This window comes from Mastigoproctus giganteus, chromosome 6, assembly GCF_048544385.1.
Source record: "Mastigoproctus giganteus isolate SK-2022 chromosome 6, ASM4854438v1, whole genome shotgun sequence".
NCBI lineage: Eukaryota > Metazoa > Arthropoda > Arachnida > Uropygi > Thelyphonidae > Mastigoproctus > Mastigoproctus giganteus.
The window spans coordinates 140,484,089-140,498,775 of NC_143580.1; the positions used below are offsets into that span (position 1 = coordinate 140,484,089).

The window sequence follows — 14,687 nt, forward strand, 5'->3', positions numbered from 1 at the left end:
TATATATTTAAAAATTGCATAATTATTCCAATAATTTGTTATGATTTATTTTCTAATAAGTAGAGCTTTTAATATAAAATAATTTTGCAACATAAGGTCAGTTTTTCCAAAATCTGATGTTGATAAGAATATTTTGAAGTCTTAATTTTTTGTAATCAAGGAGAAAATGTACATTAAAAAAGTCTTATTTTAACAGGAAAAAAAATAATAAAAATTGTTTAACAGTGTAAGTATCATTTTCCAGAAAGATAAAATATAAATTTCCTACGTAAAATGTGGTAATGCTGTGTACACTGGGAGTCATAAGGATGACTTAACGTATGCATTAGTGAACATTCTGAGGGCATACAGTTTGGTAGGATGGATGTTAGACCCTGTCCCACATGTGCTCCACTGTTGGTAGACACTGGATTTGAAATCCACAAATTCTTTGTCCACAGGCAATTTTTTTTTATTAATTTTATATTTTTAACAATTAAATTTGACTTATTCTATTTACTTTGTGGGTAGTTAATGAGAGTTTTTCTTTGTGTGTGTGTGTGTGTAGGTAAATAAAAGCATTAATCAGGACAGTAAGTCTCTAAATGTTCCTCCACCAACTCAGCTAACAAAAATTAAGTATGCAGGACCTCCTCATATTAAGAAGGATAAAAAGCAGAGTTCTTCAAGGTTTAATATTACTAAAGATAGAGAACTTCAGAAACTTCCACCAATAAAAGGTAAACATAAAAATTTGGGACACTGAAGGTAGCATTCACATATTGTTTCATTTAATACCATTTGGTTTTATGATTATATTCAAAGTATTAACGACTTCGTTGATAGCCAGTAACAGTGCTTTATATTGCAACAGAATTAAATATTATAAAAACTGTTGTGGGTTTGTTGGAGAAAAGCAGATTTCTGTAAACCTGAAAATTTTAAATTAAAAAAAGATTTAAAGTATGGAGTGAATAGTGACTATATTCAAACTTTGAAGGGTTTGTGTGGCTGTGTATGCTGCAAATGAAGTGGTATAGTAGCACCCAGTAAAGTAGCATTGTCACTTTATTGCTTGGCATTTTTTGCTGTGGCATGCAGTGCCCTTTTGAATATTGGAAGTGGTAATTTTTAACCCAGTAATTATAAAAATAGTGGCTCTGGACCTGAATTCTGCTTGAAATATACCAGTACATGACCTTTTTTTTAACGGATTGCAATATTTATTAAATGTAATTTAAAAAAAAATTAAAAATTCATAAACTATTACTTTTTATAAAACAAAACTTAAATTTTTCTGGAAAAAAATATTATAAATATGAAATATGAGCACGAAACCATTACTCACTTCCATTTTCAAGTTTATAAAATCATTTAACCCTTCAAAAACTACAGCAGCATGGACAAAATATGCCAATCAGTTTTGGGGATAAAATGCTAGAAATTGTTGAAAAAGGAAACATTAAAATTTCATTCTTAATTCTAAATTAGATAAGTTAAAAAAAAAAAAATTCAGTTTAATTTCTTGAAAAGTTTGCAAGCTTAATGATAAAAGACATACTTCATATATTAGGTGCCTCCGTAGCCAGGTGGGAAGGAGCAGCAGTGCGTAGCACACGTTTCTTGATTAGACCGGGGTTAGAGTCCATCACCACCAAATACGGAGGATGCGGAAAGATCAGGGAATGACCACCGCATATCCCGGAGCAATATAGCCTTAGTTGCTAATGCTCCAAAAAACAAACATTACCTAAATTACTTCATATATTATTTTGTGCATATGTTATTAGCTTCATATGTTATTAACTTCATAAAGTTGTGCATATGTTATTAACTTCATAAAGCATCTCAGTGCTTTGTGGACATTCACAGTGCTGAGATGCTTTATGAAGATAACTGTAGCTGTTATATCCATATTTAATCCAAATACTGAATCCCTCTGTAGAAAATAAGATACAAGGGCAATAGGACAATTTTCTCTTGTACAAACATCCAGAGAGCCACTTAATGCTTTTGTAATTTTCTTGATGAAAATGCATGAATTTTTTTGAATTGTTTTCAGTTTGTAGAGATTAGAGTAAGTTCTTTGTTTTTATCAGTAATCTCTTGCTTATCAGAAAAGCTGCAGCTATTGGATAGCTTTTTTATTAGTTTCTGACATGCAATGAGTGATTGAACATTAGTAACGTTATACAATTACACTGGTGTTCAAAGAAAGTGCATCACCCCTTAAAATTGTAATTATTTTGTCTGAATAACATAAGTGTATGGCAATATTTCTTACAGATTGCATCAGGTTAGATGAGTGGTTTTCAACTGGGGTGCCGCAACAACATTCCAGGGGTGCCATGTAATTTGGTTTTAAGTTACTTAAACTTATTATTATTTTTTAATTTATATGTTTATTTCATTATAAAAAGGTGTACAGTATCTTTTAAATTTTGTGGTGATCTATAATTGATGTTTACTTTGTACCTCTGTATAAAGAATAAAATTATATACTGTATATATATATATATAATTTGTATTATGAAATTTAATTTTTATAATTATATTGTAATAAATATCATATAACATATATATTTTTTAACACACACACACACACACACACACACACACACACACACACACACACACACACACACACACACACACACACACACACACACACACACACACACACACAGGGAGAGAGAGAATCGGATCTAACAGGCAGAAAATTGAGTAGGGGTGCCGCAAAATAAAATAAATTACTTAGGCAGCCCTACCTATGTTATGTCTAAATTTTTGGCTAATCTGATTTCCCCTATAGTGGGACAGTCTATGTGTGTGTGGTTAAAGATAGTAAAGAATTTAATTTTGTAAAGAGCCAAACTATAGGGGGGGGGGATGAGACCATGATTTCGTTTGATGTGGTGTCATTGTTTACGTGTATCCCTATAAATCATGGAGTCCAGTGTGTTAAAATGGCCCTGCAAAAAGATGATACTTTAAGTGCTAGGTCTCATTTAAATATGGAAGATATCTGCTGTAGTGTAGAATTGTGCCTCTCGAGTAAGTACCACTATGGTATTTCAAAGGGTGATGTACAAGCAGGTTCACGGCACAGCTATGGGTTCTTCTATTAGCGCTATTGTTGCGAACTTAGCCATGGAAGAATTAGAAAATAGAATCTTTGAAAGATTGGAGTTCCCTATGCAGAAGTGGAAAAGATATGTGGATGACACGTTCACTATTGTTCGGAAGGGGAGAGAAGAGGATGTGCTTTGTTTTCTCAACGGTTTCTCTCCGTTCATAAAGTTTACCTCAGAGGTAGAAGTAGATGGGGTCCTCCCATTCCTGGATGTAATGGTGTACAGAGAAGGCTCTAGACTTAAGACCACAGTCTATAGGAAGCCAACGTGTAGGAGCCAGTACACCCATTACAAGTCAGCGCAGACTTTACAACATAAGAATAGTGTCGCTAAGGCACTTCTGGATAGGGTTGGGACGCATTGTAGTACCCCTGAGGAGAGAGAAAAAGAAATCGGACAAATCTCGGCGGACCTTACGAAATGCGGTTACCCCCAGAGGATCTTAGATAAATATAGTAGGGGTGTGGAGCCTAGTCATAGAGTTCTGTCCGTTCCAGTCACCACAGTTTACATTCCCTACTATCCGGGCCTTTCAGAACGTATTGCAAGGATATTCCGTTCTTACCAGGCACACTGTGTGCAGCTTCTGGGTCGAAGGTTGCATACAGTAGTGTCGCAGGTTAAGGACCCCATTGCAAGGGATTTCAGGTGGGGTCATATACAAGATCAAATGCCCGGATTGTGGGGAGAGTTATGTAGGGGGGGAACAGGACGGTGGCTCAAAGATCGTCTGGGGGAACACATGAGGGCTATACAGACTGCAGAGTTTAGCAAGTCCGCTATTGCCAAGCATTTTTGGGAAAAACAACACCGGGTCACCCCAGAGAATGTTGTCATCCTTGACCAGGCGCATAAATTCTGGGACCGCAAGTGGCTCGAGAGCTTGTGGATTGGTTCATCTGAAAGTAATACCATGAATAGAGATAGGGGTGTTCGGCTTCACCCCGTTTTCGAGGCTGTAATCCTCGCAAAAGATGAACATTTCTGCCTACCACGCCCCCCGAGCCACTTCCGGTTCTGGTATACTGCTCGTGCGCCTGGTTAACCATGTGTGCCGTGAACCTGATACTTAAGGATGTGTTGCTTAATGTACTGTGTTGTTGAGAAAGGAGGCAGGCGTCCCCGAAAGCTACAATTGCACAGTTTTAATGCTTTTAAGATTTATATTTTATTGTATTTTAACTTCTCATTGTATTTTATCATAATGAATAGTAAGTCAATCATTGTAAATAGATTATTTTATAGTATCCATTGTTTTTGTAAATATTAAACTATGTTAATTTAAACAGTTGGTGTATTAATTTATTATTGTGAACATGAACTTCCCCAACCTTAGAGGCCTTTTTGAAGCTCATTATAGATAAATAGATAAAGCAATAGATGTGTTGTAGCATCAGCCTGCAAGAACCTACCAGATGCTGCTATGAAAGAAGAAAGAGTTGATGCTATGATCCTTGGTTGGGGAACTGATAAGTGCACAAGGAAGCTTGAAATATAACAAATTATCCCAAGTCATGCTTGGCATTTTAACAATTCCTTGTAGCAGTTCTGAGAGTTAGAGAATGTTCAGCAAGGTTAGAACAACGTTTGGATCTCTTTCTGGTTAAGTTTTGGAAGTTCTGACAGCATTTTACAAACTTCACCAAGGGCTAGTCATCAGGGCATTTCTTATGAACAGAACTTTGAGTGATAATGTAGTAGTAGTAGTAGTAGTGGCATGTGATGCAAGAAAGCAACTGTATGAGCTTATGCAGCATCAGCCAAAAAAAAAAATAAATAAATAAAATAAAATAAATAAAATAAAATAAAAAAAATCACACCATTCCCTCCAAATGCCTGTCCAGTTCCTCCTTAAATTTATTTAACCTGTCAACTTCCACAACGACAGATGGAAGTTTGTTCCAGCAATTAACCACCCGCTGGCTAAAGGCAAATTTCCGCACATCTATTATACATCTGTCTTTTCTTAATTTGAATTTATGCCCCCTTAGGTTCGTAATCTGAACAAGTGGAAGGATCCCATCAGAATTCAGCATGCTCAACCCATTCAAGGCCTTGTTTACTGTACTTCCAATGTTTGGAAGTACAGTAAACCCCCGCTATTTGCGGGGTTTACATTCCTGAGAAATCCGCGAATACCGAAAACGCGAATACTGAGTTATGGCTCCCATAGTAATAAAGGGGTTCCGTTCCAAAGTATGAAATATATAAGAAAAACTAATCTAAAATTTTGTCATGTATTATATGTACCTTCATAATATGACTATGTACATAGACAGTACATAGTGAAATGCAAGCATATGGCATCAAAATGAAAATAAGAAACAATTTAATATTAAATGTAATATTTATTAGAAATTTCAAACAAATCTTTCAAACTGGCGCCTTTTCTAGCAAAAAAAACTTATCCTGCCAGTGCTATCACCAGTTTCGCTGGTGTTGATAAAGGAGTTTTGTCTTTTCACGAATGAGTGAACTTAACGGAATTTTATTTTGAGTTCAGTCTTCTATCCACAGATTTAAAGCCTTTTCCATTTTTTCTAATTTAACATCATGAGTTACAGAGCAAATTTTTGAAGCAATTTGCGCGTTTTCACGGACACTACGGCGGATTTTTTCTTCCGATTTTTGGATTGATCGTACCGTTGACTCAGTGATTTTATAATGTTTTGCCACTGAGGAGACACTTTCACCATTAGAAATTTTGTCTAATAACTCAATTTTATTCGCTAATGTCATCACCTTCTTTGATCTTTTCACATTTCCCTTGTTATTCGTAGCCATATTTTTGTACGGGTTAGAAAGAACTTGTCCACAATAAAGTCACTTTCTTCCGTTAACTTCTCACTTTCTTCCGTTTACTCTGCAAAATGGTAGATTTATCACTTTTGTAAGCCTATTAATTTATAAATTGATAAATTTATTCAATTTATAAGCATATAAATTAAAAGCAAACGACGAAACCTTCCATGACAAGTGCATAACACATACTGAACAAGGATTAGCGAGAAACATCCACGCTCGCGATTTTGTCACCCCTCTCCCCCCCACTCACTAAGCACTGTTTTGACCAGGAAAGATCATTTTAGCCACGCCCATGTTTTTTTATGGCGGAAAATGTTCATGGTGCTTTAAAATTCACATCTTTTTAAGGTTTCATTTTATATTAAATCAGTGACCGTGAATAGTGGGGGTTTACTGTATACTGTATTAGTGAACAATCCTAAGTGTATATTTTAATATCAAATGTGTATGTTAATGAAATATAATTTATAGTGCAGTTTGTACTTTACAAAAATCTGCTTTTTTAAAAAAAATCTCCTGTTTTCCTCTTTTTTTGGGGGGGGGGACACATTCCTGCTTTATGCAAATAGAAATGCCTGGCTGATCTCCAGATTTTTGAAATTCTAGTACTTCAGTGATAAGTTCCAATTCTGAAGAGGATGTAACAAGCACAATTTCAGTTGAATGCTTCTTCCTAAAAATTGCAAACAGCAACAATTAAATTTAGTGTTGTTTAAAGCAGAAACTAACAAACTGTCCAGACAATTTTAAAAGTGATAAAAATATGAACTTTAAGAAAATATTAAATAAGCTGTGTATATTAATATATGTTCAGTGAATTTCAGACTGACTGTTTTTTGTGCAAATTCTGTGGTATATATGTATAGTTAACACTGTGACATTAAGAGTTGCTATGCACTGCTTCAAGGTCGTCTTAGCATTAAAATACTTTGTTCAATACATTAGTGTATTGAACAAAGTATTGTATTGTCTGAATGTTTTCCTCTTTTTCAGATAGGCTATATTCCTCTGACAAAATCTGAACTCCCAGACTTCTCCAAAGGAGTGAAGAGTAACAAGCTCACTATACTCTCACAGAACATCTATTATTTTAACATTTTACAAAAACCATATTAAATTTAAATTTCATAGATGCTACGAAAGTCATGCTTCTGTAGTTTCCATGAACAGACCCACTGCTTTTGTGTAACAGATTGACATGACATGTTGTCAATCACATTAGCAGGACATTAATGATATAATATGTTTCCAAATGCTGATGTTGGTTTTGCAGTATTTGATATGTGACTTAGTGTGGTCACCATTATGGTCTATCAGAACCTCAGTTGCAGAATACAGTGTGTTAGTGAGTCTAACATGCTATGTGATGCTGTCTTGCTAGATTGGGGGCGCCTCCATAGCCAGGTGAGAAGGAGCAGCAGTGCGTAGCACACGCTTCTTGATTAGACCGGGGTTCGAGCCCGTCACCACCAAATACGGGGGATGCGGAAAGGTCAGGGAATGACCACCGCATATCCCGGAGCAATATGGCCTTAGTTGCTAATGCTCCTAAAAACCAAATAACAAACAAACTTGCTAGATTGGGAGTGTTGCCCAAATATTTATTGTCCTTAAGTAGTTACAGAGCTAAAAGTCTAAGAGTGAGATCAGCTGATTTGAGACAGCTGTGCTGTGGGTAGTGAATGTTCATTACTCTTTTGGTGGTAAAATGCTCTTGGAGCATTTATTTTACAGATCCTGTAATATACAGAGGTGCTCCATTTTTGAACAAAAACTTTTGTTTTTAGGCATTCTCATTTTTGTTATTTCACCACTTTGAGTGGTAGAATGGCAGCAATTGCTATCATTCAAAGGTGTTCATATCTGTCTTAAAATGAGGCTTCATTTTAATCTAGACCTGTATGCAATATTCAAGATGTTACCCTAACTGTTGTCTATAAAGTGAACTTATTGTATTAATTACTTCCTTCTCTCTGCTGGCAAAGTTTCTGTATATCATTGACATGAACTGTTCTAGCAGCCTGTCTGCACTGCTCAGAGAACTTCATGGTGGGCTATACAATTACCCATAGATTTCTTTCGTTCTCCACCACCTTATGTGCAGCACACATAGTGGTATGTTATTCTGGAATTACTTTGCCTGTATGCAGTACCTTGCATTTACCAATGTTAAAGCTCAATTGCCTAATTTATCTAGGTCCAGCTGCAGTAGAAAGCCTTGATTTCTGTCATTAACTCCCCTATCAACCTATGTATTGCTTACAAACAGATGATAGGCTTGATATGCCTTCATCAATATTGTTAATAAATATTGTAAACAGTAAAGGGACCCAGCCCAAATCCTGAGGGACTCTAATAACATTAGTCCAAGAATAGTGTACATTTATAATCATCCTCTGTCTTCTGCCACCCAGTCTTTCCTTTATCCATAGCAGTAACTTGTCCCCTAATGCCACACTGCTCCAATTTGTACGGCAATCTTTCGTGTAGAACTGTGTCCAAAAAAAAAAATTCTGTGACAGATATATAGTGTGTCCTGCTGCTAGCATATTTAACTTGTTTCATATTTAAGAGTCATCGGCAAGTGTTAAAAAAGTTTTAATTTTCAGATATTAATAAAATTCATGGATAATAATATAACAATGTTTTTATTTTATTAATAATAATTTCATATCGGTTACTGAAAGTATTTGTCTGTGATGACTAAAGTAGGATATATAATTTTTACATTGAAGAGATTTTAGTTCATGACTAAATACACCATCTATAGTTGTTCCATTATGTGTAGTATTTATCGAAAGATCTGATGACATGTCCAAGTTGAAGAATGTTTTCATGAATGTGCAGAACTCTTTTCCAGCCTCGGAGTTCAATTGTAAAGAAAAAAATTACGTTCAATCTGAAAACATCAGGTGACTTGAAACCAGATGCGTTTTCGAATTAATGCATTTCCTAGTTTCCGAAAGTTTTTTGTATCTTAAAACCTTAATATTTCTTTTTCTAAATTCCTTAGCTTTCCAACGAATTCCTTAGCTTTCTATATGTCCACATTATCCCATTTATTACGTGAGAAAATTTCCTTGATCACATGTTCATATTTTCCACTATCCTGGAAAACTACTTCCATTTTCAGAGATTTGAAAGTTTCTTTCTCCAGTATAGAGCTAAGATGAAGCGCCGTGCAAAATTTTATTAAATTTGGTCTCCAGTAGAAGATAAATTAAACTCTAACAAATTTTCGTAACGCTTTTCACGTGACGGTTTTCATTACAAAATTTTTGGAATAACGCCAGTAAAAACATTTTTAACGTCAAAAGCTTTCTGAAATCTAAATATACTAAATACATTGACATCAAATTATTTATATCCAGCTCCTTTGTTACTGTGTCATAGTAGCTAATCAGATTGGCCAGCAAAGACCCCCCCCTTAACAAACTGATGCTGTGATTTCTCTGTAATCCCATTCCTGTTAAGATTATCCTGCTTGACTTCTTCAACCACTGACTCCATTATTTTCCTTGGAACAGGAGTCAAGTTTACAGGTCTTTAATTGCTCATATCACCCTTTGATCCCCTTTGTGAATAGAAGGTACATTTGCACCTTACAATTTATAGGAACCTCCCCTGAATCCAAGGGTGTTCTCATACTTAAGGCCAAGGATTGCTTACCTTTTTTTGCTGCTGCTTTTAATATAACTTAATAGATACCATTACTCCCTAGGTGCTGTATTTACTTTTAGCTTCAGCATTTCTCTTCCATTCTCAGTTATAACAAAATCATTTAGTTCCCACTTATAACTTGGTGTACTTCTGGTATTCTCATCCCTAAAAACTTTTTTTACTTGCGAATGACAGACATTCCTTGAGATATGCCAGACAAGCTGTACTTGCTACCTGGGAGTCTAAAACGCTGATGGAACTGATATTCGGTTGACACTCAAGTCAAGTGGACCCAATTTTGGCCAAGTTCGGATGCTCTATGACAGCCAAATCCCCTGCTTGCACTTTCACGATGATGGGACTGTTAGCAATCCTGGCTATAACCTCATGCACAAGTACATGGTGGGTGACCACCCAGGTGTGAACCAACGTAAGCAGAGGTCGAGGTGTGGCGCCCACACCACATGGAGAAATGCCACCCCTCTATGTTACCAGGCAGTACTACGTGGTAGATGACTCTGATCAACTGGTGCAATACCATCACTTTGCTTATTGAAGGCTTGAAGTGGTGGAACCCATGTTTAGTCTCTAGAGCTAAGTTCTGGTCAACCCTTCCCTGTCGCTTCCATCATGCAGTGTGATTGATGACTTTTGAGGTTATGATGAACATCGTGATGAGATCCAATATTCCTTACGTTTTGTTCGCAGGCCGTCTGCTAGTTAGTACACTGGACCGAACCTATTGGTAACTCTATAGGAGGCTTCTGGATCAGCTAGTGTATAATCTTGCTACCTCTACTCTGCCAGATAGTGACTGGAGGGAGTCCGAGTAGTATTTATGTGGGGAGCATTGTAGAGGCCACGTTATGTCAAGGATCTGGGTATATTCTTACCACGTGTACGCCATATCCAAAAATTTCATTACTTCATACAGCATGTCCCACCGACTTTTTCTTATTATTGAATACACCATGAATTGTCAAACTAATAGAGCAAGCTTATCTGCAAAAAGATCTAAACCTCCCAAGCACTTCCTAATTCATTTCACAAATATACGTGGTCTCAGTTCTAATCTCAACGATGTCCATTTCCACTTGCAGTCTGCCAAACCCATGTACTTTTTCTGACAGAATCTCAGTTATCAGTTGATTCAACTACTGCTCATCTCAGATGCCCAAATTATTTGCTGTATGATTCCTTTCGCCTCAAATGTAGTACTTGTGTATATGTCCTTTCTGATATTTCCTGTCAAAGACTTGGCAATTTGGAATCTCCTCTCATTGATCTTCTCTGGCTTAAAATCTCTCTACCTCATTGTGTCAAATTCATCTGTTGTCTCTACCTTTCTACCAGCTCCACTAATCATTTGGAGCTCTTTGACTTCCTCTCTTTGCAACTTAACTTTCTCCAGTCCAACTTTCCTAACAGTGAGGTAATTTTCCTTGGTGATTTTAATGTTCACAACTCCAGCTGGCTTCCGTTTTCTAGTCACACCGACCCAGCAGATTGTTCATTTACCTACAAGAATACCGGACAATCATACAACCAACACGCTTGATCTTTTTCTCACAAACAACCCTTCTAAGTACATGGTTGAAGTGAGAGGTCCTTTAGGCACTTCAGACCACGACTTGGTGATTGTCTCTTCTCCAGTGGAGCCTTTACCTTACGGCTATTCTCAACGTCGTGTTGTTTGGCATTACAAGAATGCAAAATGGGATGACCTGCGAGATTTATTTTCTTCTTTTCCTTGGTCGGATTACTGTTTTAAAATTTCTGATGTCAACGTTTGCTCCGATCATGTCAGTGAAATTATTCTTGCAGGAATGGAATCCTTTATCCCACACTCCACTTTAAAATCTCGTCCTTTATCTAAACCTTGGTTTTCCAATAAATGTGTTAAGGCTGTTCAAGAGAAGAATGTTGCATATCGTAATTGGCTTGTTTCTAATTTTTCAGTTTCATTTTCTGCGTACACCAAAGCTCGCAACAGTTGTAAAGCAGTTATTAATCAGTCCAAAGTAGAGTTTGAACAGGCTAAGAATAGAAAACTTGCTTTTTGCCCTAATGGTAGCCGAGCATTCTGGTCTCTTGCCAAAGCTATTGGCCACAACTTTTGCCCATCTCTGCTCCCACCTCTGTCCAAACCAGATGGTTCGGTTGTCACTTCATCCAAGGATAAAGCTGACCTGCTATCATTCTATTTTACTTTCCACTCATGTATTAATGATCTTGGTAAAACACCTCCCACCATTCCTAACACGCTCCATTCAATGCCTCCTGTGGTCTTCTGCTAAAAGGATTTTCACGAATCTTGATGCTAAGAAAGCTCCAGATCCCAATGGTATTTCTCCACTTGTTCTCAAAACCTGTGCTACTGAACTTACTCCTATTCTTTGCTGCCTTTTTTCTCTTTCTTATTCCAAAGATGTTTTTCCTTCTTCTTGGAAATTTTCTCATATCCAGCCAGTTCCTAAAAAGGGTGACAAATCCCTCCTATCCATTTATCATCCCATTGCAATTACTTCTACTCTTTCTAAAGTAATGGAAAAATCGATTAACCACCAACTCTTAAACTACCTAGAAACCTTCCGTCTGATCAACGATCGCCAGTATGGATTCCATCAGTGTCGACCCACTGGTGATATTCTGGTTTATGTTACTCATTTATGGACTAAATCAATGGAAAGATTCAGTGAAACACGAGTAGTTGCTGTTGACATCTCAAAGGCTTTCAATCGTGTTTGGCATAAAGGTCTTCTAAACAAGCTGCCATCTTATGGTTTTCCAACTGTTTTTAGTAATTGCTTATCCAGTTTCTCTCTCTCTCTCTCTCTCTCTCTCTCTCTCTCTGATTGCTCACTGAGGGTGATGGTAGATGGCTCTCTGTCTTCTAACTTCTCCACTAATGCTGGTGTCTCCTAAAGTTCAATTCTTTTGCCCACTCTTTTCCTCTTGTATATTAATCATCTTCTTCCATTGACTGGAAATGCTATCCATAATTTTACCAAGGTTTTGAGAAACCTTGCCCTGCTCAAACTGCTACCAATTCCTTAAATGCCGATCTTCAGGTAATTCTCCAGTGGGGCAAAGACAACTTAGTTGATTTCAACCCTTCTAAAACTCCATCTTGTCTTATATCTCGCAAAAAGGATTCTTCTGCTCCTATGCTTATCTTTAGTGACACTCCGATTTCTCGGCAAAATGATATATCTCTTTTGGGGATTACCCTGATTTCTAATCTCTCTTGGCACAAGCACATTACCAATATTGCTCACTCTGTACAAATCGTAAATCTGCCCTACCACGGAATATTGTTCCCACATCAGGGGCGATGCCCCCCAAAACCTCTCTCAGGCTTCTAGAATCCATTCAGAAGAGGGCGGCGCCTCCGTAGCCAGGTGGGAAGGAGCAGCAGTGCGTAGCACAGGCTTCTTGATTAGACCGGGGTTCGAGCCCGTCACCACCAAATACGGAGGATGAGGAAAGGTCAGGAAATGACCACTGCATATCCCGGAGCAATATGGCCTTAGTTGCTAATGCTCCTGAAAACCAAATAACAAACAAACAAACAATCAGAAGAGGGCAGTTAGGTTAATTAATGATTCATCTCTAACAGAGTCTCTCCACTCGCTGTCTCATAGACGTACTGTTTCTGCTGCATGCCTCTTCTACAGATACTTCCATGGGCACTGATCTTCTGAATTGGCTTCTATAGTTCCCACTCTCTCTCTTTCAAAACATCCAAATATGTGCCGCCACCAGTCAACATCCGTTTACTGTTCAACTTCAAACTCACAGAACCAACTTTTCATCTTCTTTTTTATTTATTCAACTGCTGTTTTCTGGAACAACCTTCCTTCATACTATATTTCCTGAAAATTACAGTCTACAGAAGTTCAAGTCCAGTGTCAACAAATATCTTCTTTCGTCTTCTCAACCTCCAACCCAAGCATGGTACTAAGTACTATAGGTGCTGATACCTCTCACGTTTGGGGTTTACATAAAAAAAAATGTAGATGCAGAATATTTATTTAGTTTGTCAGCAACCTGAACAGGATCATCAATAGCTGTACCATTTATATCTAGCTGACCAGTGTGATTCGTCCCTTTCCTTCTAGTTTAACATAAGTAATGAATTCTTTTCTTTACATTCTTAGCCAAGGACTTTTCATAATTTTCCTTAGAAGATTTTAGACTATTTTTTACTAGTCTGCAGTCAGATCACCAAGGGGGGGGGGGTTAGTCAAAGACTCAGTTATTTATTGGATGACTGTTTTATAGAGTATAAAACAGTCACCCTAAGTCCAGAAAATTTCTGCTACTGTGCATATGGGCAAACCACAAGTTCCAGTCAATATCTGGAAAGTTATAGTCCCCATTATAAGATATTCTGATCTGTTGGCCTATTCCATCTGCCTGTGTAGTTATTCATTATAAATGTCATAGTGATTTGGCCCAGAATCGTGCAAACGAGTCCACCATATCAGACCCCGCCTGATCTGCATTTAAAGCATTCATTGTAAATAAGAGCTTCATTTGATTTAAAAAAGTATAGTGTTCCATTAAGAACCATTTTTATTTGTTTTCTAATAATCTAATGGGTTAGTAGTTTTTAGGCTTGTTTATAAATGTGTTAAGTGCCTCCTGTATTTACCATATCTATTTTTCTGAACATCCACTGGAATTTCTTGAATTTTTAAATTTTAGCCCTTTTAGAAAGGTTTCTTGACTTGTTCCAAATTGGATAAATATAAATCTGGCAGTTATTTTTATTTTTTTTTCATGCATATTACATAGGTTATTCATATACTGTAGTTAAAGCATGCTGGACAAGTTTATTGCAGGGTGCTGATGGAGAAATGAATAGGCAATTTGGTATGTGTGTACAAATGGAAAATTCTCTGTCTAAAGCACTTCACACATGAAGTAGTTGTTTTTTGAAGAGATAATTTTTACTGAATAATATTAATTAATTAGTTATATAAAGAATTATTACTATTTGTTTGTTATTAATCAGAGAAGGTCTTGAAATAGGTATTGTCTTTCAGTTTTTATCAAAATCCAGGAGGAATTAAGCAAAATACCTTACAAGGAAAGAGTAAAAAT

General features: G+C 36.7%; 1 protein-coding gene across 1 annotated transcript in view; it reads left to right on the top strand.

Moving 5' to 3' along the window:
• LOC150084621 (serine/threonine-protein phosphatase 2A 56 kDa regulatory subunit gamma isoform-like) overlaps positions 1 to 14,687 on the top strand; it is a 387,095-nt gene that overhangs the window by 35,526 nt on the left and 336,882 nt on the right. Inside the window, exon 3 of the mRNA XM_090376516.1 lies at positions 548 to 719. Within this exon, the coding sequence (XP_090232642.1) occupies positions 548 to 719 (172 nt within the window). The remainder of the gene's footprint in view (positions 1 to 547; positions 720 to 14,687) is intronic.